This window comes from Phacochoerus africanus, chromosome 1 (genome assembly GCF_016906955.1).
Source record: "Phacochoerus africanus isolate WHEZ1 chromosome 1, ROS_Pafr_v1, whole genome shotgun sequence".
Taxonomy (NCBI): Eukaryota; Metazoa; Chordata; class Mammalia; order Artiodactyla; family Suidae; genus Phacochoerus; species Phacochoerus africanus.
The window spans coordinates 203,880,312-203,904,200 of NC_062544.1; the positions used below are offsets into that span (position 1 = coordinate 203,880,312).

General features: G+C 39.9%; 1 protein-coding gene across 2 annotated transcripts in view; it reads right to left on the bottom strand.

The window, feature by feature from the left end:
* Positions 1-23,889, bottom strand: part of IGF2BP2 (insulin like growth factor 2 mRNA binding protein 2) — a 163,690-nt gene that overhangs the window by 29,414 nt on the left and 110,387 nt on the right. For both annotated transcript variants that reach the window (XM_047788353.1, XM_047788344.1), the window contains exons 3-7: positions 11,963-12,011; positions 10,935-10,986; positions 7,024-7,087; positions 4,548-4,820; positions 2,559-2,693 (exon numbers count right to left, since the gene is read on the bottom strand). In XM_047788353.1, the coding sequence (XP_047644309.1) occupies positions 2,559-2,693; positions 4,548-4,820; positions 7,024-7,087; positions 10,935-10,986; positions 11,963-12,011 (573 nt within the window). The remainder of the gene's footprint in view (positions 1-2,558; positions 2,694-4,547; positions 4,821-7,023; positions 7,088-10,934; positions 10,987-11,962; positions 12,012-23,889) is intronic.

Below are 23,889 nucleotides of genomic sequence, written 5' to 3' on the forward strand. Positions count from 1 at the left end.
CTCAGGACTGAGTTAATTTATTTTATTATTTTATAATGATTTTAATTTTTTCCATTATAGCTGGTTTACAGTGTCCTGTCAATTTTCTACTGTACAGCAAGGTGACCCAGCTACACACACATGTATATACATTCTTTTTTCTCACATTATCATGCTCCATCATAAATGACTAGATATAGTTCCCAGTGCTATACAGCAGGATCTCATTGCTTATTCATTACAAAGGCAATCGTTTGCATCTATTAACCCCCAATTCCCAGTCCATCCCACTCCCTCCCCATCGGCAACGACAAGTCTGTTCTCCAGGTCTATGATTTTTTTTGTCAGGGCTGAGTATAAATGTTACTTACATGGGGAAGCCTTTTCTGAAACTCCAAAGCTCTTCCTGTCCCCTCCCCCTGCAGTAATTTTTTTGGGGGGGTCTTTTTAGGGCTGTACCCGAGGCATATGCAAGTTCCCAGGCTAGGGGTTGGAATTGGAGCTGTAGCCCCTGGCCTACACCACAGCCACAGAAACACCAGATCCAAGCCGCGTCTCAGACCTACACCACAGTTCACTGCAACACCAGATCCTTAACCCAGTGAGCGAGGCCATGGATGGAACCTGTGTCCTCATGGATACTAGTCAGATTCATTTCCACTGAGCCACGACAGGAACTTCTGCTGCAGTCATTTTCCACTGTGGCATTCTCATAGGTTCTTAATTACTTAACGGTGTCATTTGTTCAGATGTCTCTCCCACTGGATAAAGCAAGAACTGGATCTTGTTCAGGGTTATTATAGCCTCGGACCCAACACAGTACTCAGCACTCAAAAAACTTACTTCAAAGATACTCAAACTCTTGGCTCTAGATGAATACTTTAAAAATCCAATTTATACATCAGTCTTTTTGATTCCTTAATATTATAAGACCCTTATACCCAGGTTGAGGGTCCAAGGAGGGTATTGCTTATAAGGTTCTCAACAACTTAGAAGTGGCAGGGACTTCTTCAAATTAAGCCACAGCATTTAGGGTGCTTCAGAAGCCTCAAATAATAAATAATCCATTTTGCAATGTTTTAAGAACTGCTTTCATCTTCTTGGTTTTATTTATTTATTTAAATTTTCATCCTCTTGGTTTTAGAACACTATTATTTGACATTATTTGCTAAATTTGTTTTTAGTTTTTATGTTCAATTTATTCCTCATCGCTTCTTTATAAAACTGCCACACATGCTTATAAGTAGATTTTACCAAAACTGACATAGAGCTTTTTTATTATATTGTTTATTCCATTACCATTATTTTGTTTATAATAGAAATTAATAACTTTGAATTGCTAAATTATACAAGCTAGTAAATACTATTTGTCATTCAAATTGGTACAACCCTCAGGAATCCTAAGAAATATTTTGTAAAAGAAGTGGACCAGTGGGGAGGAGGGAGAAGAAAACATAAGTAGACACTCAAATACCAGTTTCTACTATTTAAGGGAATGGAATCTAATTTTAAAAGAGTTCAAGTGGCTTAGAAACAAGGTGGCAAAACCCTTTTCCAGCACAGTAAACAGTGGTTTTAATGACAATGTACATTCTTTTCTTTTTCTTTTCAGGGCCGGACCTGTGGCATATGGAAGTTCCCAGGGTGGAATCAGAGCTACAGCTGTGAGCCTATGCCACATCCACAGCAACGCAGGATCGGAGCCACATCTGTGACCTACACTATAGCTCAAGGCAACACCGGATCCTTAATCCACCGAGTGAGACCAAGGATTGAACCCATGTCCTCACAGATACTGGTTGGATTCATTACCGCTGAGTGGTAATGAACTCTGACAATATACATGCTTTACCTGCTCTGTCCAATTATAGCCATTAGCCATACATGTGATTATTTAAATCTGAATGGATTAAAATAAAATATTCGGTTCCTCCATTGCACTAGTCACATGCCAAGCACTCAACTGCTACACATGGCTGGTGTCTATGGTATTGAACAGTGCAGAGAGAGAATATTTCCATCCTTGCGCAGCACTGCACATCATGGGCCTGTATGTTCCTACCAATAATTATTACCAGTGAGTCATGGAAGCATTAGGATCACCAAGAGAAACAGACAAGTAGGGAAACAGCCATATTATCAACAAAAAAGATCTATTTCCTACTGTGTTCTCTTTGGGAACAAATTTTTGAAGAAAAATCCTGAGAAACAGACTTATAGCTTTTTAAAACTTTCCTGGGTTGGAATTCCCATTGTGGCACAGAGGAAATGAATCCAACTAGCATCCATGAGGATGCGGGTTCAATCCCTGGCCTCACTCAGTGGGTCGGGTATCTGGTGTAGCCCTGAGCTGTGGTGAAGATCACAGACACAGCTTGGAACCTGCATTGCTGTGGCTGTGGTGTAGGCCGGCAGCTGTAACTCCGATTAGACCCCTAGCCTGGGAACCTCCATACACCAAGGGGGGTGCAGCCCTAAACAGAAAAAGAAAAAAAAAGAAAAACAAAACTTTCCTGGGTCAAATGAATGAGAACCCCTTTTTCTCTGCTGAAGAATCTGTGCATTGCATGCAAACTTACAGTTTGGTCTCATCGGCCTCTTTCTGCATGATTTCAAGAATCATGCGGCATGCTTCAGAGGTCCCCTCTGGGGTGGCATGGATGGTGACAGGCTTCTCTGCAGCCCCAGAGTTCTCCTTTCTATGGATGTCTACCCTGCAGGAAAAGAATCAGGAGCCATAGCACAACGTCATCTGGGACTGGATCCTAGTCCCAAGAATATGTCACATGGGCCAATGGACAGCAAGGACACAGACAGGCAAGGAAGTGCCATTAGCACGTTTGCAACCAATGCCATTCTCCGAGAAGGCAGTAAGCAGGGCAGGGGGTCTTGTGCCAAACCTGAATTTTTTGCAGCTCCATTTAGAAGGGAATATTTCTTACAGGAGTGCGATTGGACAAAGGCACTAAGCCAGTGTAGTAATGAAGCCAGTTTGGTAAATGAAGTATTTTGTGCAGTCTTTCAAATGATCTTAGAAGTGAGGAGTAAAGTGAGCAGGATAATACTGCACATTGGCACTATGCCGGTCTCTCAAATGATTGCAGCTTTTAAAAGCCATGTGCTAATCCAACTCTAAATACCAAATTCAAGCAAGCTTTATATATCTGAGTGTGGACAGAAAACAGAGGCGTACCCTTTCTCTGCCTAAGGTTTTGGTTTCCTTGCCACTGGCAGCCTGCCTTCTTCCAGGCTCTTAAAACTAATGGCTCAAAAGCTTGATGACTTTATCAGACTTCTTTGGGTAGTTGTGGCTCTACTTGTTTTTGTTAACTTTCAAAATCACATAATTGATTGTATCCCTTTTCACTTTGGCTGTCAGAAAGCCCAGATCCAAGCACACACTTTGAGAACTAACCTCACTTCTATTTAAACTTGCTGCATTTTTAAAGCCACTTTAAATAATTTTTGGAACAAAAAAGACATACAAATAAAAATCACTTTCTCAGCGAAGTAAACTTGGAGGGGAAAAAAAAGGGCTGATTTTAAAATAAGAGAAACCACACAGCACTTCTCCTCTCTACTATCTCATCATTTCACTCCTATGATTATGAACTCTGGGACCCATGTAAGTATCCATTATTTGGAAGTAACTGAGACACTTCCAAAAAAAAAATGTTTTTTTCTCTTGTAGGTTAGAAGACATTCAGTGACCTTAGCAAATGTACTAGGCATGTAAATAACTAATATTTGTCAGTAATGTGGTGCTTTGCAATTTAAGTGCTTTCATAGTAATTATTTCATTCATTCTGCCTGACTGTCCTAATTCTCATAATAATCCTGGCTTACAAAAGAAGCAATTGATGCTCAGAGAGTGTAAAATTTTTTTCCAAGACCATATAGCTATTAAGTAGTAAAACTTGAACAAAGGTCTTTGTTTTCAAGTCCTGTGCTCTGTTCATTATATCATGCTGTTGTCTTGTGAACATACAAAAATCAACCTCCCAAGTCACTTTCCACTACAACTCCTACTACCAATTCAGTCTCCTTAAGCAGACAGAAAACTAAACATAAGGCTAATGTAGTTTATTTCTTGCTCAATGTAACAGTGACTCACCTGCTTCCTTTATGTAGCTATTTGTGAGACTACCTAGGTGGTCTTAAAGAATGACTACCACCCAAGGCTCTGACTCAGAAGAGGAGGCAAGTGGGTTCTAGGATCCCATAAAGTTCAGCCCCATACCTCTGCTGTTTCAAAAATATGGAGATGTATTCACAGGCATCATTTAGCTTCTAAGAACAATTCTTGACTGTGAGGTCACTAGTACCTTTTTTTTTTTTATGAACTATTAGTGTTTAAGTGTCAGACCTTTAGGTCACTGGCATGAAAGCTCATGAAAGCCCCTGGCTTAATGTTAGTCTGTTAGTTGTTCTGTTTAAAAAAGCCACCGTCCCATACAGCACAGCCCCCCACTGCTAACGCAAGCAATAGCAACCTGGGGTTGGCCGGGACCCACCAGCACTCAGGGGACCCCTCAGAAGGAAGCAAAGGAAGCCCCGGAGTCACGTACCGGGACTGGGTCTGCTTAGTGATGTTCTTTATGGTCAAGCCCTCCTTTCCGATGATGGCACCAACAAACTGGGTGGGGACCAGGATCCGCAGCGGGAAATCAATCTGTCTGGCCTGAGAAGAGCCCCCAGGGGCATGGCCTTGCTCCCGGGAAGAGTGGTCCCCACGCTGGGCTCGCTGAGGGGGCGAAGGGGAGCTCACCTCTTCATCCGGGATGTAGGAAATCTTGAAGGAGTAGTTCTCAAACTGATGCCCGCTTAGCTTCTCGATGGCTCTGAAATGCAGCAGAAGCAAGTGAGCTTTGTTAGAAAACAACATAGGAGAAACGCCCCCCCCACCCCCACCCCGGGTCAGTGGACCACTTCATTCACTCTCGTTCACTAGTTGCCTGTGTGAGTGCCATGAGGTGAGCAGGGCAGAAACGGTTAACAATTAAACGAATAATCACATTGTACAGGGCCGGTCAGGCTAGATATACAATTTGCCATTCTGCTTTTATTTACCCCACCAAGGCTGTATTCCCCTCATCAAAAAGTCTTTGTAAATATCAGTATAAAACTGACTCTTTCAAAAAATTTTCATTGTAATAGTTATTATTGAAACTTCAGCAGATAAGCACAAATAAGAAAAAAATCCTAGCCCATCCTATGTCTTTTTAAAAATATATTATTTATACAAATGGATTAATACTATACATATTACTTTATAACCTTTAAATAGTTAATATTAACTCTAAACATTTCCCCAAGTGATTAAATATCCTGTTTAACATTCTACTGATTTATCATTTTTGCAACTGATTCTTTATTGTTAGATAGATATATCCAGCTATCGATCTCTAATTTTTACTATTGAGTACAGTGTCGTCATGGCCATCTTTACAAGTAGAACTTTGCACAAAGAACAAATTCCTGCATGAAGGTGCAGGGTCAGAGAGTATGCAGAATTCTTTTTTTTTTTTTTTCTGTCTTTTTAGGGCCACACCGGTGGTATATGGAGTTCCCAGGCTAGGGGTTGAATTAAAGCTGTAGCTGCCAGCCTACACCACAGCCACAGCAACATGGGATCCAAGCTGTGTCTGTGACCTACACCACAGCTCACAGCAAAGCCAGATCCTTAACCCACTGAATAAGGCCAGGGATCGAACCTGTGTCCTCATAGATGCTAGTCAGATTCGTTTCCTCTGAGCCAAGATGGGAACTCCCAGAGTTCTAATATCTTAGGTATTGCTCAGTGCCCTTTTGGAAAGATTTCACCATTCACTATTTCATAGCAGTTAAGAGATCATTTGTGTCCTTGAATCCTCCAAAGTATAGAATATTATTATTTTAAAATGCCATTATTGCATTTTAAAATTCATACATGAAGTCGAACAATTTTTTCCATGTCTTTGGCAGCATGTGAAAATATTAACCCTATTCTACAAGGTTAAAGTTTAGGGTTTATGAATTTATTACAAAGAATCATCTTTTGAGTTCAATTAAAAAAAAAAACAAACTAATATCATGTACAGAGGTCCAACCTAAGTAGTAGCCAGACAAAGAGCTATAAAGGTGAGTTGTTGGTATGTAATCTGCTTACCTATGTATGCAAAAGTCAACAGCAAATGAACTACTGCATTTTTCAATGCAAAATTAACGCTTTGAAAACTAGTGATGTGAAAATGGGTTAAAAATGTTTTCTTAGGTGTTGAAACCTTGAAAAAGAAATAAAACTGTAATCCTGGGATGTATAACCAACATGGATATTACGCCACATCCATAAAGCGTGAACACATGTGACTATAATTCTAGTTACGCTGACCTGACAGGCACCTCATGGACCTCCTACAACACAAAAAGGAACTTGTTTTTGATGTTGTTTGTTTTTTAAAAAATTCAATCCCATATCCGTTAATAGCCAAGCTCACAATTAACTATCACTAAAGCAAGGCAGTCATGAATGGGGTTAGGAAGTGAATGTGGATAGGAAAAAGAACATGAGCCAGGTGCTCCTTTGATGAACCACGCCTAGACAATGCTCCCTGGGGCTGATGTTGCTGAGGTGGATCCCCCTTTTAATATTCATAGAGGGAAAATGAGGTTTCAGGATCCATTCAATAAGTGTGGATAGAAACAGGTGTGGGCTTCTTCTTCACAGTGCATGGAGGAAGCTCCAGGTAAAAGTGGCTCCCAGTGGGTGCCAAAGCATATTCTAGGAGACAGTGTCACAGAGTTGGTGCCTTCTTTCCTGATTGTGTTAAGACACAGGCCTCACCTCAGTTTTGATGCCAAGGCTCAGCATTTTTCAAGATAAAATCTCTGTACAATCAACAAACAGAAACCCTGGTATAACTGCCCTGGTGCTCCACTGACAGGTCAAAGATCTATGTCTTTTCAGAAAAGGCTTATAGTGGACTCAATGGAATTCAAAGACAAGCTCTCCCTGGCTCCCAACCCTCACCCAATTTAAAAGGAAACAAGCCCAAATCCACTTACGTTTTTGCTTCTTCTCTTGTTGCATATGTGACGTTGACAACAGCAGTTTCTGTGTCTGTGTTGACTAGGAAAGAAGCAAAAACTATATTGTTGTAGAAAACAAATTCGTTGCCCTCTAGCTCAATGTAAACAGACTTACTTTAGAGAAAAATGCACATACACACAAAAAAACTCATCACCCTAACTCCATAGTTATTTGAATCTCTGTCTCTATTCATGTGCATTCATGGTAACTTGTAATCAGTTGTATACAGACATTTGTGTAATCTATTATCTATATAACTTAAAGCTATATTTTCACTTATTTTATCAACCCTTTTGCATATGTATATGTACTTCTTTGGCTTTTTCAATTTTAATGTCTACATAAAATTGCAGTAAGTAAATGTGCCATGATTTTTTGTCTAACCATTCCTTAATTGTTGACAAATGGGTTGTTCTCAGTGTTTGCTATTCTAATAGTGTTGCTAAAAATCACCATTGTTGCAAATATCACTTGATCTGTGTTCTTCTGAATTACTTTCTCTAGGGTAACTCAGTTTTAGTGATTGTAGTGTTTTTAGTGTTTTTTAGTGATTGTATTCAGATTATTCTCCTGGAAGTTTACATCAATTTATTGTAACACTATCACGGTATGAAGTTTTTAAAATTTTACTTTATTATTATTATTACTTTTTGGCCATGCCTGCAGCTTGTGGAAGGTCTTGGGGCCAGGGATCGAACCAAAGCTGCTGCTGTGACAATATGGGATCCTTAACCCGCTGCACCACAAGAGAACTCCCAAAGTATGAGTTTTGTTATAATTTGCATTTATTTTAAAATAATTGGATATATGTATTAAATAAGAAAGTATTTTAATTCTTCATTCACGGATAAGGTTGAACTATAACTATTTTTGTTCCCCTCTTATTGAACTCCTAGACTGTATGAGTTAAATCTTGTAACTGTGTAAAATAAATACAGTGACAATTCCAACTCCCTTGGCTGAGGGGGAGAACACATAAACTCTAAGAGTGGTAATAAGGGATTACTCTTGTGAGCTGGCTTATCTTGATTCATAATTGCTTGCTTATTCTTCCAGAGTCACTCATTAAAAATAAACTCAAAAGGCAAGATAAAACTTTCTCAAGTTGGTAAACTTAAACCAAAAATACTGATTTCCTGGAGTTCCCGCCATGGCTCAGTGGTTAATGAACCCAGCTGACACCCATGGGGACGTGGGTTCAATCCCTGGCCTTGCTCAGTGGGTTGAGGATCTGGCTTTGCCATAAGTTGTGGTGTGTGTCACAGACGTGGCTAGGGTCCTGCATTGCTATGGCTATGGTGTAGGCCAGCAGCTGTGGCTCCAATTTGACCCCTTGCCTGGGAACCTCCATATGCTGTGGGTGCGGCCCTAAAAAAAAAAAAAAAAAAAAAAAAAAGATTTCCTTTTCAAAACCAGTAGACATGACTAAATCAAAATCCTCCCCCATTAAAACACTTAAACTACTGGGAGACTTGGAATTAACAACATTAAGTTGAGGATAATTCAAGGCAACCACAATAAGGCTCCTTTTTAAAGTAATGATAACATCCTGTAATGTAGGGCTTCTTAATCTTGGATCCATGTTAGATGTTAGAGCTTTAGGAATTCTATACTCACCCCGCCCCCCCCCCCCAAAGATTCAAATTTGTGGATTGGATTTTTTTGGTTTATAATTTTTTTTTTTGGTCTCTTGTCTTTTTAGGCCTGCACCCATGGCATATGGAGATTCCCAGGCTAGGGGTTGAACCAGAGCCAGAGCTGCTGGCCTATGCTACAGCCACAGCAACACAGGACCTGAGCCATGTCTGAGACCTACGCCACAGATCACGGCAACGCCGGATCCTTAACCCACTGAGTGAGGCCAGGAATCGGACCTGTGTCCTCATGAATACTAGTCAGATTCGTTAACCACTGAGCCACAACAGGAACTCTGGTTTATAATTTTCATGAGATTCTGAAAAGGTTAAATGCCACTGTTAACCAATAACTTCAAAGTAGATGCAGCCTTTAGGACAGGGGATGCATAATACTCAGGAAGGAACTGCCACTGAGATTTACATGTCATAAATGCCAAGCCCAGCCCTGACCTTTGCCTGGGAGGTTTGTATTTCTCTCCAATTCACAGTTACCCAGAGGCATCCTCACAGTGAAAAACAGGGGACATGAAGCTCATAACCATCCTCCTGCAGTGCTGACACACCGAATGCTACAAAGGCCTCATGTTTGTGCTTTCAGTGCAACAGATGAGGCTGCAGACTTTCAGAAGTGGGAAAAGGGCTGGGTTTGCACCTCCTGAGTAAAGCTATCCACTAGGAGTCTCAGATTTTGTTCTCACTTCCTAGGCAGATTCTTTGTTCTTCAAACACATTTGTCTTCAGGAAACCAGGCAGTTCTCTGATTCTGGGAAGAACTGAGCTCCATTCAAATACTTTATTTCATTGGACATGAAAGCTCTATAAAGTTTGTTAAAATGCTACTGAAAATGTTTTCCTGATGAATCAGGAATCACCTATGAAACAACAAAACAATAGCCCAGCACTTTTATCCCGTAGTTGTGAGGCTGCTGAAAACTGGGCACTCTCCAGGGCACAGGTGCCCTCAGAGCTATAAACTGCCCCAGGAACCTGGAATATTTCTTATAACATGGGCTTAGCTAGTAACTTTTACAGGTTCATTTCTGGAAGGCCATCCTGCCCACTACATCCAATCCTCACTGGAATGTCTTCTTTTCCACACTGAGGAAAATAAGAACCCAGAAACAGAATCCTTGAAAATCATGTCTTCTTTCTGAGCTCTTTCCCTTCACCTTTGGACATGGGTAGCAGCAGCATGAAACTGAATAACAGGATGTTTAATATTCATAGAGGGAGAGCATCTGAATAATTATTACTTCAAAACCATTATATGAATTATACTAGCAGATAGAATAGATTGCAAATGAGAAAACAGATTTCTCCATTATTTTCCCTAAGTGAATTTTAACAATTCCTTGAGATTATGTGTCACTCCATTGTCTATAAATATTTATACAGGTTCTCTCTGTGTGACACAGCTATTCAGTGAAATATGAAGGGTAAATTTATTCTCATTTTACACATGCAGAACTAAGCCAGTAAGGTTAAGTGACTTTTATAAGGGCTCACAGTCAGTAAGTGACTGAATCACATTATGCTTTCTAGGTCAATGCAAAAATAATCTTATATCACATGTTACTGCCTGTCCTATCAGGAGCTTGGAATCTACTTTTCTGGGACTCTTAAAGAGCTACCTAAGATATCAGCTTCAGGTACCTTTTTTTTCTTTAAAACCATAGCATTTCATATTTTAGAAGATTAAAAAAAAAGGGTGGCAGGAAAAAGAATATGTATTTTCTGGGCATTTATAACACCGTTCCTAAGACAGAGGCTTTCAAATGAGTACACATAAAAATTACTCAGGAGTGCTTGCCTAAAATACAGATTCATAACGTCTTTCCCCAAAGAGTCTGACTTTGTAGGTCTGTCTATGGTTAAGACCTAGGAATCTGCATTTTCAAAAGGATGTCAGGCAATTCCTACTCCTTGAGAAACACTCATTAGGGATCTTTTGTTCTTAGCCAGGAAGAAGAAGAGGAAAGCTGTTAGTAGTGTAAATCCAGTTACTTCCAAGTAAATTAAGCTTATCCCACCCTGACAGCATTTGTCCAGTGCTTGAATACATTGCAGAGTATAAAAAAATAGCCTGAAAACCATTCTTTGAAAAAATATAGAGCTTTCTCACATATAGTTGGGAAGCTTGCTTCAAAGGAAACTAAACTTATTATTCGTCCTTGGATTTGACTCAACCTATAAGAAATAACAGGTAACATTCCTCTCAAAATTCAATAGGCTAATTTCTTCACTATTACCTTGTTCCACATTCTCCACTGTCCCATACTGAGCCAAAAGTCCATCCAATACCTGAAAAAGAAGCTTCATTGTCAGAATTTTAGGTCTTCCACTAAAAGAGCTAGAACTGAGTAAGTGTACAGGACTTTCATTTGCTCACTGGCTCCCAAGTAATCTGTTCACTGAGGAGATGGTCACGTTTCTGAGTGTTAGTAATTGTTAACAATCACAGTCATCGTGATTGTTGGAAACCACCTGCTGCTTTTGTAATGAGAAGCAGAATAAAGTACAAAGATCACTTCTCTTTCATGGAAGATTTAACCATTCTTCCTTCAGTTTTTCTTTAGGGAAGCTCCTTATTTTAAAAAGCAATGAGATATAGATATGTTCAAACTTTTTCACAATAAAAAACTTTTTTAAGGTAATGAAAATGTTAGACAAAAACATTATTTCCTTTAAGGCTATTCTGGTTTCGTTTGGGTTGGGGAACATGGGGCAGTATGTTTTTAAATAATGCAATAAGGCCACTCCTCCTATTCTATCTTACTGTATTTTAAGATAACAATCTTGTAAGAAGTTTTACAACTCTGAAAACACACCTTAACTGTTATTCATAGCAAGTAATTCAAAATAAACAAAAAACCTGCTCAAACTAACAAAGAACCTGCTAGTCTTATTGGTTTTCCATTTATGTTATTTTCCCCCAAATCCTAATTTGGAAAAGCAAAAGTCTCTTAAAAAATCATGGGTTAAAATCAGAAGCCAGGTATACACTTGTTTCAGAGTCTGTCTGTTGGTGCTCAGTGCAGGAAAAGGCAGAATATGAGGAATCAGAGTACGTGGCCTGCATGATGAAAGGGGCAAATCCAGGACTCCAAACTCAGAGCAGACCATGTACATTAGGACAACAAAGAAGGGAAGCCTGAGGAGCTCTCATTCCTAAGTGTGAGAGGGAACTCTTAACGAAGGGAGAAAATGCCCTGTGAACCCATTAAAATAAAATGAGGACAGAGAGCAGGAAGATAAAACAGAAATGACATTGGCCTACCTCCCACTGCAGGTGAGGAGGGATGTTTCGAATCTGAATTTTCCTGCTCCTGTAAAAAATAAAAACAGACACAACAAACAGGCATAAGACTGAGTTTTGAGTTCACTTTCTCACTAAGGCATCAGCAAGGGATTTCAATTGTGAATCAAGAACATCTTGTTTTAAGCCATTTGTCAGTTTCTCCCTCTGTTGGTATTTGTTTTATCTGTTTAGGTGCTTCTGTATCGGGTGTGTATATGTTAATGACTGTAATATCCTCTTCTTGTATTGATCCTTTTATCATCATATAATGTCTTTCTGTATAGCACGGGGAATTATACTAAACATTTTGTAGTAACCTCTTATGGAATATAATCTCCCCACCCCCCGCAAATCCCAAACTAAATCACTGTTCTGTATACCTGAAACTACTGTAATAGTGTAAATCAACTCTACCCAATAAAAATAAATAAAAGAAAGAAAAAAATAGCACCTTGTTTTAAGGTTTTCAATTACTTGGAAGAAAAAAATAAAGAATAAATCCAAGAAGTCTGAACAAACTAAAGAAACAGCTTAGATGCAAATCTGCCTTTTCAATTTCCTACCAAAGTAGTTAGAATTTAAATTTCCATACATATTCTTATTTTAGAATTATCCCCTTCCTCTTCAAAATGCATAGTCCTGCAACCCGACAGGTACCTAGACTCAAACACGAGAAGTGGAGTCATATACACAGCAGGCTTAAACAAGATATGACACAACAAAGCAAAGCTTCCTTTAAAAAATACATTTTTATTTCTGAATAGGTAACACAGTCCTAATTCAAACATTAGTACACTTTAAAAAGGTTTAGCATGAAAAGTCTTACTCATTGCTTGTGTAACCTTCAGTTTCTTTATGCAGTAAATACAAATATAAATGCTTATATTCCCCCCTCTTCTTACAGAACTATTTCCATATTCTATACACTCAATGCATCTTGTTTTTCCTTTGTTTTGTTTACCTAAAAGTAATGTTCTGGAGATCTTTATGCATTGGTAGATAGAGGGCATCCTCATTCTATCTGATGCTACTTGGATGTATCAAAGTACACTTAATCCATCCCCTACCTATTGATGGACATTTGGGCCTTCTCTTGCCTTTTTATTCAGAAGATTTTTCTCTTTTTTCCAAGACATCCTGCTGGTCTGATACCTTTGAGTGATTTAGATTGTTTCTTGTTTTTACTTAAGCACTAAAATTAGATAGAAAAAAAGAATAGAAATATAAAGATAAGACTTTTTCTATCTTTGGAGACCATATTAGATCCTGGAAAGAAAACACAAATCAGCATTTAAATATTAGAGAGGTCATTTCAGTGGAAAAGCTTGGCATTGAAATCCCATAAATATCCCCTTAGGCTGTTGTTGTAAGAGAAGGAATGTGGTGGCCAAAGTGTACCCCTGTTACTTTTCCTCTCCTTCTTGTGTCAGAGGTACAAAATAGTTGCTATACACAGCCACACACTTCTCCCTGGCTTTAATCCAGGCAACAGCCCCAGAAAGAAATGTTACAATTCATGCAGAAAGAAAAAAGGAGAGAGACAGAGAGAGAAGTACACAGAGGAAACGACAAACATACTGTAAAGGAAGTGAGGGGCTCCTGTTTTCTCAGATTATTTTTATTGAATAAAAGGGGGCCTTCCCTTTGTTCTAGATCCTATATATTATTTCTATTTTGTCATATTAAAAAAAAATGAGAATGTATTCATGCTTTACCAGGGCTGTTGACATGACTATATAAGCCATGCTGTAAAACCTCTAACTCTGTGTTAGGTTAAGAAGGAAGAAAAAAGAACCAAGAGCTAATTTCTACTTCTGTGCTATGAAGGCTCTTTCCTGGACACTGCCTTTGGCAAGAGTTCATAATAAAACTGCTGACAACACCCCCATACAGTGGCTACATGGAATGCTCCACAGAGGATGTCACAAGCTTAACTATTTATAGAAAAGGCATCATAGTTTGCAAGAAAATTGAGTATTTCTAAAGAAAAATATTTTTATCATCTCCAAGTACAAACATTGACGCCAACTGCTAACAAAGAATTTACTGACAGAAATCCTATTGGAAGAAACTTGTGCAAGGACATAAAGATTTGAATAAAGACAGATACTGCTGCATTGTTACGACAAAGAATACAAATAATCTAAATATCCAGCAGCAAGAAGATGAGTAAGTAAATCATAGTACAGCCATGATATGCAACATTATACAGCTGTTAAAAAGAATGAAGTAGACTTATGTCCCTTGTCATAGGATACTCTCCAAGGCATAATGCTATGAGAGCTAATTACAGATTAAGTTAATCCTGTTTTTTAGGAGCATAAAACAGAACTATATATCATTATTTACATATATATATGTAAATGCATACAAAAAGGTAGCTACAAACATTTGGTTGGTAAAATGGAACACATTCTTTTAATTTTAGCTACTTCTGTCTTTTTTTTTTTTTAATGAGACTGCATTCATGTCTTACTTGCTTTATTAATTTACTTTTTGGCTGTGCCCGTGGCATGTGGAAGTTCCTGGGCAGGGACTAAACCTGCACCATAGCAGTAACCAGAGCTACGGCAGTGTCAACATCTGATCCTTAACCTGCTGAGCCACCAGAGAACTCATTTTTTTTCTTACTTGCTTTAAAAAATTTAGCAATTAAAACTCCCTACTAGGGCTGCTTTCATTAATAGATACAATTTATTTTTTAAAAGTACCCTGGAACCTACTTAAAAAAATAAACAAAAAACACCTCACTTTCTCCATAATTAGGTTAGGTATCCTTGAAATCTTACTTAACAGAGTATTTATTTACTTGGCAAACCCCTTTGTTCATAATGTATAAATAATCAAACTCTGCCCAGTCCAGATGATCCCATGTCCTAACTAAATGGGTCTAAAACAGTGATGCTTCCCTGTAACATCCTGTAAGGACCACACATCAGGCAAGTCAGTTGAGCAACTGGAAGGTTCGTTCAGCAGGAGTCTAGGAGAAATCATCTCCAGAAAGCTAGTGTGCTGCATCTCTAATCTTAGACCAGAATGGAAAGAAAGAAAGAAACAGAATTGAGAACTGAATGGGGTAAAAAGAGATCACTGCAGCAGAACCCACTCAGCTGGAGCTCAGTCAGGTCATCTGGGAGGGAGAACATCCTGAGAGACTGTCTTTTAGAAGCAGGAGAGATGAGTATCTTTGGCACCATCTGGATACCATGCTTTCTTTTTTTTACTCAATGAATTTTATTACATTTATAGTTGTACAGCTACTATCACAACCCAATTTTATAGCATTTCCACCCCAAATCCCCAGCCCACCCCCCCACGCCCCAACCCTGTTTCCTTTGCAAACCGTAAGTTTTTCAAGGTCTGTGAGTCAGTATCCGTTCTGCAAAGAAGTTCACTGTGTCCTTTTTTTTTAGATTCCACATGTAAGTGATAGCATATGACACTGCTGTCTCACTGTCTGACTAACTTCACTTAGCATGGTAATTTCTAGGTCCATCCATGTTGCTGCAAATGCCATTATTTCTTTCCCTTTATGGCTGAGTAATATTCCATTGTGTGTATGTACCACATCTTGATCCACTCCTCTGTGGGTAGAGGTTTAGGTTGTTTCCATGTCTTGGCTATTGTATACAGTGCTGCAATGAACACTGGAATACATGTATCTTTTTGAGTCATGCTTTTCTCTGGATAGATGCCCAGGAGTTGGACTGCTGATCAAACGGTAGTTCTATTTTTAGTTTTCTGCAGACTTTCCATACTTTTTTCCACAGTGGTTGCACCAATTTACAATCCCACCAACAGTGTAATAGGATTCCCTTTTCTCCATACCCTCTCCAGCATTTATTGTGCGTAGACTTTTTGATGACGGCCATTCTGCTTGGTAGAAGGTGGTACCTCATGGTAGTTTTGATTTGCATTTCTCTAATAATTAGTGATGCTGAACATCTTTTTGTGTATTTTTTGGCCATCTGTATATCTTCTTTGGAAAAATGTCTGTTTAGATCTTTTGCCATTTTTGATGGGGTTGTTTTATTTTTTTGTATTGAGCTGTAGGAGGTGTTTATGAATCTTGGAGATTAATCTCTTGTCAGCTGCTTCATTTGCAAATATTTGCTTCCATTCTGTGGGTTAACACAGTGTTTTCTTGTCAGGGAACCCAGGATGCCTGTCCCCTTCTCCCCTGGGAGTGACGCTGGTGTGCCTTTCAAAACCCAGTTCACACCTGCAGACAATTCCAGGGCATCTCCAGGCAGAATGATTTCTACACACTCTTTAGCTTTTGTAACAGCTCTCTCTTTGCTATAATTATTTATCTGCTGGCGCTGTCCCCTCACTGGATGGAGATTTCCTCAAGGACAGGCTTCTTGTTTACTAGTTTCCTGTCCAGCAAGGGGCCAAGTGCAGAGCAGAAAAGGAGAACATGGAACTCCGGGGATGGGAAAGGCACTCCTATTGCTGGCTGTAGTCTATTTATGACTCAAACCTTCTTGATTCCACAAGGACGGCATAGGCTGTCCTTTCCTCCTTGGCCAGGTAGTGAAGGGGAGACGGAAGAGTTCTTTCCCTGCTTTCCTTTAAAGAAGAAATCCAGTGTTGGGCTCAGTCTTGAACAACGACTGTGGCTCTTTCTCCTTTTGAAATCCATAAAAGTGTGCTCTGCTTGAAAACAAGCCAAATTTACACAACTCAGGAAAGAGGTTATAAGAAAAGAATTCTTCCTCTTGAAAAAGGATAATCTCACAATTCTTCTATTTTAGGAAAACAATCAAGCTCTCTAAATATACATAACTGACATCTCTTCTCCTCACTGCCCAGCACATTACAGCCGGCTCCTATTGGTCTGTGGACTGTCCGTCTTCCAACTCCCCCTCTCCCATCCATCCCACACTTGGCCGCCAGTGACTTTCTAAGACATAAATATGACCAGTTACTTCTGCATTTTTTGAATGACTTGCTATCACCACATCCAAATTCCATGTCATGCCCCTGTTACTGCTCCTTTCCCCATCTTTCAAACCTTTAAACTTTCTTGCCCCACCAAACTGCTCTAATTTCAGGCTCTTACCCTTCCCTTTCACCCAAAACAAATTGCCACACCTGTAATTTATATGCGTGCCAGGTCTGAGCCTTCAACATGCTGTGTACCTTAAAAACAAGAGTAAACAAAGGCAGTAAGAAACATGAATTTAAAAAAAAAAAAATTTTTTTTTTGTCTTTTTTAGGGCCACACCTGCAGCATATGGAAATTCCCAGGCTAGGGGTCGATTTGGAGCTGCAGCTGCCAGCCTGTGCCACAGCCACAGCAATGAGGGATCTGAGCTGTCTTCAACCTACACCACGGCTCACAGTAACACCGGATCCTTAACCCACTGAGTGAGGCCAGGGACTGGACCCGCATCCTCGTGGATACTAGTCAGATTCTTAACCTGCTGAGCCACAATGGGAACGCCCAACATGATTTTTTTTTTTTTTAATTTAACTGAAAGTCAAGTAGAGAGTACCCTTTAACACAGATACACAGGCTCTTTTCCCAAGGCTTTAGAATTCAAGAGCTCGTAATTTCCCACTTTCATATTCAAGTAAGCTAAGTGTGTTAGGTGGAAAAGGACAAGGAGCTCTACATATCCAGGAAAAGAATAAAGCCTTATACCCATTCTTCTTGGCTGGGGACCTGGCCAATTTGATGGAGTCTACATTCTGGTTAATCGGTGACAATAGTATACACACATGTAGACTCTCAAATCTTAAACAAAATAACAACCCCAGGTCATCTAACTCAAATTTAGTTGATGGTTTCTAAGGCTCTTCAACATATAATTGCCTCAGGGTACTTTTTATGAATATGTTATTATCTTTGTACCACAGATGTCCAGAGGAAATAGAAGGCTTTGAGTGAATTCCAGATAAACTAGATGTCCATCGTTATGACTTTTAAGGACGTGGTAGAAATTATTTTGTATGGTAGAATCCGTTGCTTTAAATAGCTGGGAGATCAGCTAGGGAAATACAATCATATTTACTTGTCAAAGAATCTCTATGATCTTGAAGAATAACCCTAAACCTGTGTGTGTGTGTATAATGCCTGTTTACATGTGAGAAGGATAATATCATAGTTTCTAGGCACATGGTCAATCAACCACAAACCTGCTAAGTCCCCTTGGGAAGACTAACCCAAGCCTTGACCATTGTGGGAAGAAAATTAACCTATATTGCGGAAACCCAGCTCACAGGATCGCAGATTCCACTTGACAATTAACTGAGCTAAGGATTGGAGGATCTCTGGAAAAACTGTGGGCAAGCAGCAAAGGAAGCAAAAAAGGTCCTATAGGAGAGTCCTTTAGGGGGCAATGAGAGTATCCAACTGGGTCCTGTCTGTTTCTACAGCAATTCTGAGCTCTATCAGATGACACATGGTTCTCATCTTGGAGGGAAATCAAAGCACCACAGAATGTACATTATCTAGGGGCAGGGGTGCTAACTGACTTCCAGGACACTGACAGAGTCAAGACAAACCACCAGAGCTCCTGGCCACACTGCCTCTTCCAGTGCTACAGTCAGATTCCCCTGCATCCCATGCCCTCATTAGTATGTGTTTGTGGAGGCACTTTATCTCCTTCCCCATTCCTCATTAGTTCTGAGAGTTCCCCTTAAAATTTCTGGACATTCTGTTCAAGGGACATCCTGTGCCAAAGTGAACTAGGACCTAGGGCTAGCAATTAAGTAAGGGAAGCAAATGAATCACCAGAGACAGCCAAGTCCAATCTTCTACCCTACACCCAACTACCCAACTGTCTTTTGAAGTTCTTTCTCTCTCCATCTCTCTCTCATACACACAACCAGTACAGGAAATGACTAAAAGTCAGTAAAACAAACTGTTAAGTCACTCTGTTACAAAATTATTAAGAACAACTGCCTCTGCCTCCATGGAATCTAAAATAAATGTAGTATAGCAGTTATTAGAAAAACAAGTGCTTTCAACATAAAAAGCATTGAAAAATGAAAAAGAGTTTTGGTTTTTTGTTTTTTTGTTTTTTTTTGGGGGGGGAGAAAAAACACGTGATCAGAGTAAAGTCCTTGTGAATATTAGCAGTGTTACAGGCCAAATAATAAAAGGATTAAATAAGATATTATTGTGGTGCCCTGTTGCAAATGGTTTTGAGCCAGGAGAACTGCAGTTATGAATCCAGTAAATTCCCTTGCTCTATAAACTCACACCCACAAAACCATAAACCCCCAAGTGGCCCTAATGCACTCATGCTTCCCGAGGAATGAGAGACAGGCTCTCTTGGAAGTCTACTGCTTGAATGTCACAGAAAAGAAATCAGTGCTTATAACAAACAATAGTCTGAGACTTTGTAACTTATTTACCTCTGAGCCCGTCAATGAGGCCTTGAATCTTTAAGGGGTTGCCAACACAATTCCAGATTTCCCTTTTGAGGAAAACATCAGGGATTCTTAATTGTTCTTGAAAGAGGTAGGAGAAAAGAGAAAAGTCAGCAGGCTACTTAGATGATAACCTGATGTTTGTGATTAGTTCAGGCTGCCACTCCTGGGCAAGATGGTGAAGGAGTTTTCCTCCTAGGTTGAGTACAATGAGTACAAATTACATAAGTGACCATTGAGTTTGGTGCCAACTGCAGGATTCTACAAATCTTTCAGAAAGGGGTATATGTGGAAGGATAAAACTATCTCCTGGTAAAAGGAATCAGGCTGCCTGACTACAGATTGAAACCACCATACATTATTCTAGTGAAGTAGATAATCAAATTCCTCAGAGATTCAGTATTTTTGCTCTTTAAAAAAGAAGTCAGTATTGAACATTTCTCTTTTTTGATTCAATTCAGTAAAAGGGGGTGCTCCTTTTACCCAAGCAGTGGTAAATAGAAAAAATAGCTGACTCGAGGAAGACTAAAAATCTAAATACTTATTTGGGGGAAATATATTTTGTCAAAGACATCTTCAGTAAATTAAAATAAAAACAAAAAACTTGACATGAGAAAACTGTGACTAGTCTAATCAAAATTTGCATTGGAGTTCCCTGTAGCACATCGGAAACGAATCTGGCTAGGAACCATGAAGTTGCGGGTTTGATCCCTGGCCTAGCTCAGTGGGTTAAGGATCTGGCATTGCCATGAGCTGCGGTGTAGGTTGCAGATGTGGCTCAGACCCTGCGTTGCTGTGGCTGTGGTGTAGCCAGGGGCTGTATCTCTGATTTTTTTTTTGTCTTTTGTCTTTTGTTGTTGTTGTTGTTGTTGCTATTTCTTGGGCCGCTCCCGTGGCATATGGAGGTTCCCAGGCTAGGGGTTGAATCGGAGCTGTAGCCACCGGCCTATTCCAGAGCCACAGCAACTCGGGATCCGAGCCACGTCTGCAACCTACACCACAGCTCATGGCAACGCCGGATCGTTAACCCACTGAGCAAGGGCAGGGATGGAACCCGCAACCTCATGGTTCCTAGTCGGATTCGTTAACCACTGCGCCACGACGGGAATTCCTGTATCTCTGATTTGACCCCTATCCTGGAATCTCCATATGCCATGGGTACGGCCCTAAAAAGCAAAAAAAAAAAAAAAAAAATTTGCGTACAAATTTCCTATACATGATATTGTCTTTTCCATTCACCATACCCCTCCATAACTCATTTTATGATAATACAGAAAAAGAAATAACACTTTTAGCTCTAGTTTTACAGAATTTTTCCATGGACTTCATTGAACACTATCTTTTTACCGTCCTTCAAATTATTTTATTTGATGAAGTTTATTAAAGATTCAGAGGTACACCCAACACATTCCTTACAGTGTTTTTAGCAGGAAGCTTTCCCCAAACCATCACCACTATTACGTGTACTAATGCGTGCTAAGCATCCCATTTAAGCCTCACCAACTGCCTATGAAGTAGGGATTGCTATCCCTATTTTTCAGATACCTGTGAAGTGTTGAAAAGTCCCTTGTCCAGTCTCACAGCTGGGAGCAGTATTTTTGACTTGTGGTTTGTAAATGTAAATCTTCACTCTGAAAATGTCACTTAGAACTGTCAAATCATCAATAACAAAATTTACATTTCATTTCAATGAATTTTGGACAAAATGTGCCACCTCAGGCAGATCCTAAGAAAACAAATCTTAGGAATAGATTTCTAGGTTTTCCTTCTCATTATCAACCTCATTGTAGGACTGTGACCAAAAACATCTCCCCTAGGAAGGGTTACTTTGGAAATTTCACCATAGTGGCTTGCTCTTTGCTCCTCAAAAGAATTTACTTAAGATAAATGCCCTTCAGAGAGGGCCATAAAGGTATTAACTAGTGGACAGGGTCAGCTGACTCCTGCTGACACTCAGCCTCTCCTGGCCCATGACTGGGAGGGATGCATGCTTGCAAGCCTTTGCTTATTATCAGTGGGCCCCATCAGGGCTGTGCTAAACCTCAAGGGGCAGGACAGAGTTTGAGAACCCTCCCCAAAATATGGATTGCTGAGTGGAGAAGGGCGGTGTGAATCCCAGACAGACAAAATTCTCAGAAGGAAAGGGCATTCATGTATGCCTGAGGGCCTGAGTACAAACATACATTTGGATTCAGGAGGGTAAAATCTTGAGAGGTAAGACTGAGTCTGTGAGTGAAAGATCTCATTGCCAGCCTCCAGCTTTGTAAGATCTGGACCAAGTAAGAACTGAAAGAATTTTACTGTACTGTGATAAAGATTCCAGTTAAGTTCTAGAGAAGTGGTTGCCCTTATAAGGCCCTCAATTCATTATCTGTATTTTTTTTTCTTTTCTCTTTGGCTTTTTAGGGCCACAGTTGTGGCATATGGAAGTTTCCAGGCTAGGGGCAAAGTGGAGCAACAGCTGCCAATCTACACCACAGCCACAGCAATGTGGGATCCAAGCTGTGTCTGTGACCTACACCATAGCTCATGGCAACACCGGATCCTTCACCCACTGAGTGGAGAGCCAGGGATCGAATCTGAATCCTCACGGATGCTAATCGGGTTTGTTTCTGCTGAGCCACAATGGGAACTTGTTATTTGTAATTATGACTAACGAGAGTAAAAACAACTATGTACGCATATTTTGAACACAATAAAAAACATAAACTTGATACAAGTTACAACCTGAGTATATAAATGTTTTCCTTGTGCAGCAGAGGGTAAATATAAAATCAGCTTTGTAAAGGCAAGGGAGCCATGTGCCTAGGTACCCACAACTGTGCCATCCTTTTAACATTGCTTCAATTCATCTTCCCCAACAATTGTTTTCTTGAGTTCTCCAAACAGCACTCAAATCTGTCCATTTCCTTTCTTTTTACCTATGTCTTTTTCATTTTTCCCCTCCTCCTATCAAGCAGCATCTGGAACAGAACAGGTGTTTAGCAATCACAAATTCACCAGGAGCATTTGCTGCTGACAGCTGGCTTCTTTTCCCTGGCCCACTCCATCCTGTGTCCTGTCTTCCAAGTATAAGAAGAACACGTGCTTAGCGAAGATACTGATGGGTGGATCTTCAACCAAGCCAATTTCTTTCACTCCAGTTTAGGCTGGAAAATGCAGGGGAAGATGTTTCTGACATAGCAGCCACTGCACAGGCTCCCTCGATTGGATGTAATGATTCATATGGACATGGTGTTTCTTCCCTGAAGACAAGTACAATGGCATGCCTTGACATACTCAAAAGACAGTTTCACAATGAACAAAAATTCAAGCCAGAAGCTATGAGTCCTCAATGTCTGGGAATGAGTGACAAACCAACAGCCACTTCACTTCTGAAAAGATGGAACTATTTCCAGCAGTTATAGAGAACTTTAATCTTATTCATCATAGTCATGGTGATTAAGGAAAATTAAATTCATCTCTAATACAGCTCTAAATCCCAAGTAAAACAGAGAAAGGCAGGAGGGAGTTGGCCAAATCACAGAGTCCTCCCTTCTACAGGTACTTCTCCTTCCCCACACAGTGTAAAGCGAACAGCACTTCCCATCTCATCAGAAGGAACATTTCACCTGTTGAGGGTCAGGTGCTGCAAACAATCTAACCACACATACCCAACTGTTCTGACTGGAGGTTAAATACTGGACATTTTACCTGATTTGGGGGAATAAAATGGTTTCTGAGGTTAAACCAAAAGCTCTTCCAAATTCACTTAACAAAATGTTCACTAAGCACCTATTATTTAGCTAAACACAGGTTTTAGGTTCTGGGGTACAGCAGTGAACAAAAAGAAAACATCCTCATGCTGCTTATATTCCAGGGAGTAAAAAAAAAAAAAAAAAAGGCAATATTGACCTCAACGACCCTAGAACTCTCTAATTTCAATAGAACATACTTTACATGTTTAATGAAACATGTACAGTTCAGTAAAGAATGTACTTTAGAGGGTTGGTCCCTTGATCCAAATCAATCCTCAAGGAACAAGCCTATTCCTGCCTTTTCCTAATCATATTTTTTGGTTTTAGCTAGACATGAATTCAGTATCTTTGGGGGGGGGGAGATGCACTTAGAACACGTGGAAGTTCCTGGGCCAGGAACTGAACCCACACCACAGTAGTGACATGAGCCACTGCAGTGACAATGTTGGATCCTTAACCTGCTGTGCCACAAGGGATCTCCAACTAGATATCTTTTAACACCTGTTTCTGCACAGTATCCCTGTAATTGTAGCTAGTAAAAAGCATCCATCACGCAAGTCCTTGTTTCCAAGCGCTGTGGGGAAGTTACTGTTGCGCAGGTGTTTCTGTGTATACAGAGTGGGGCACCAGCACTGCCACAAGAGAAAGCTTTTCTTCCCACCCAGACCTGCCCTTAGCACTTAATCCCCCGAGATTTCCTCTGCTGCACAAAGGGGAGCTCTGGAGAAAATAAAAAGATCAGAGGAAAAGTTATCTATCAAAATTGGAAGAGGAATCAGAAAAAAC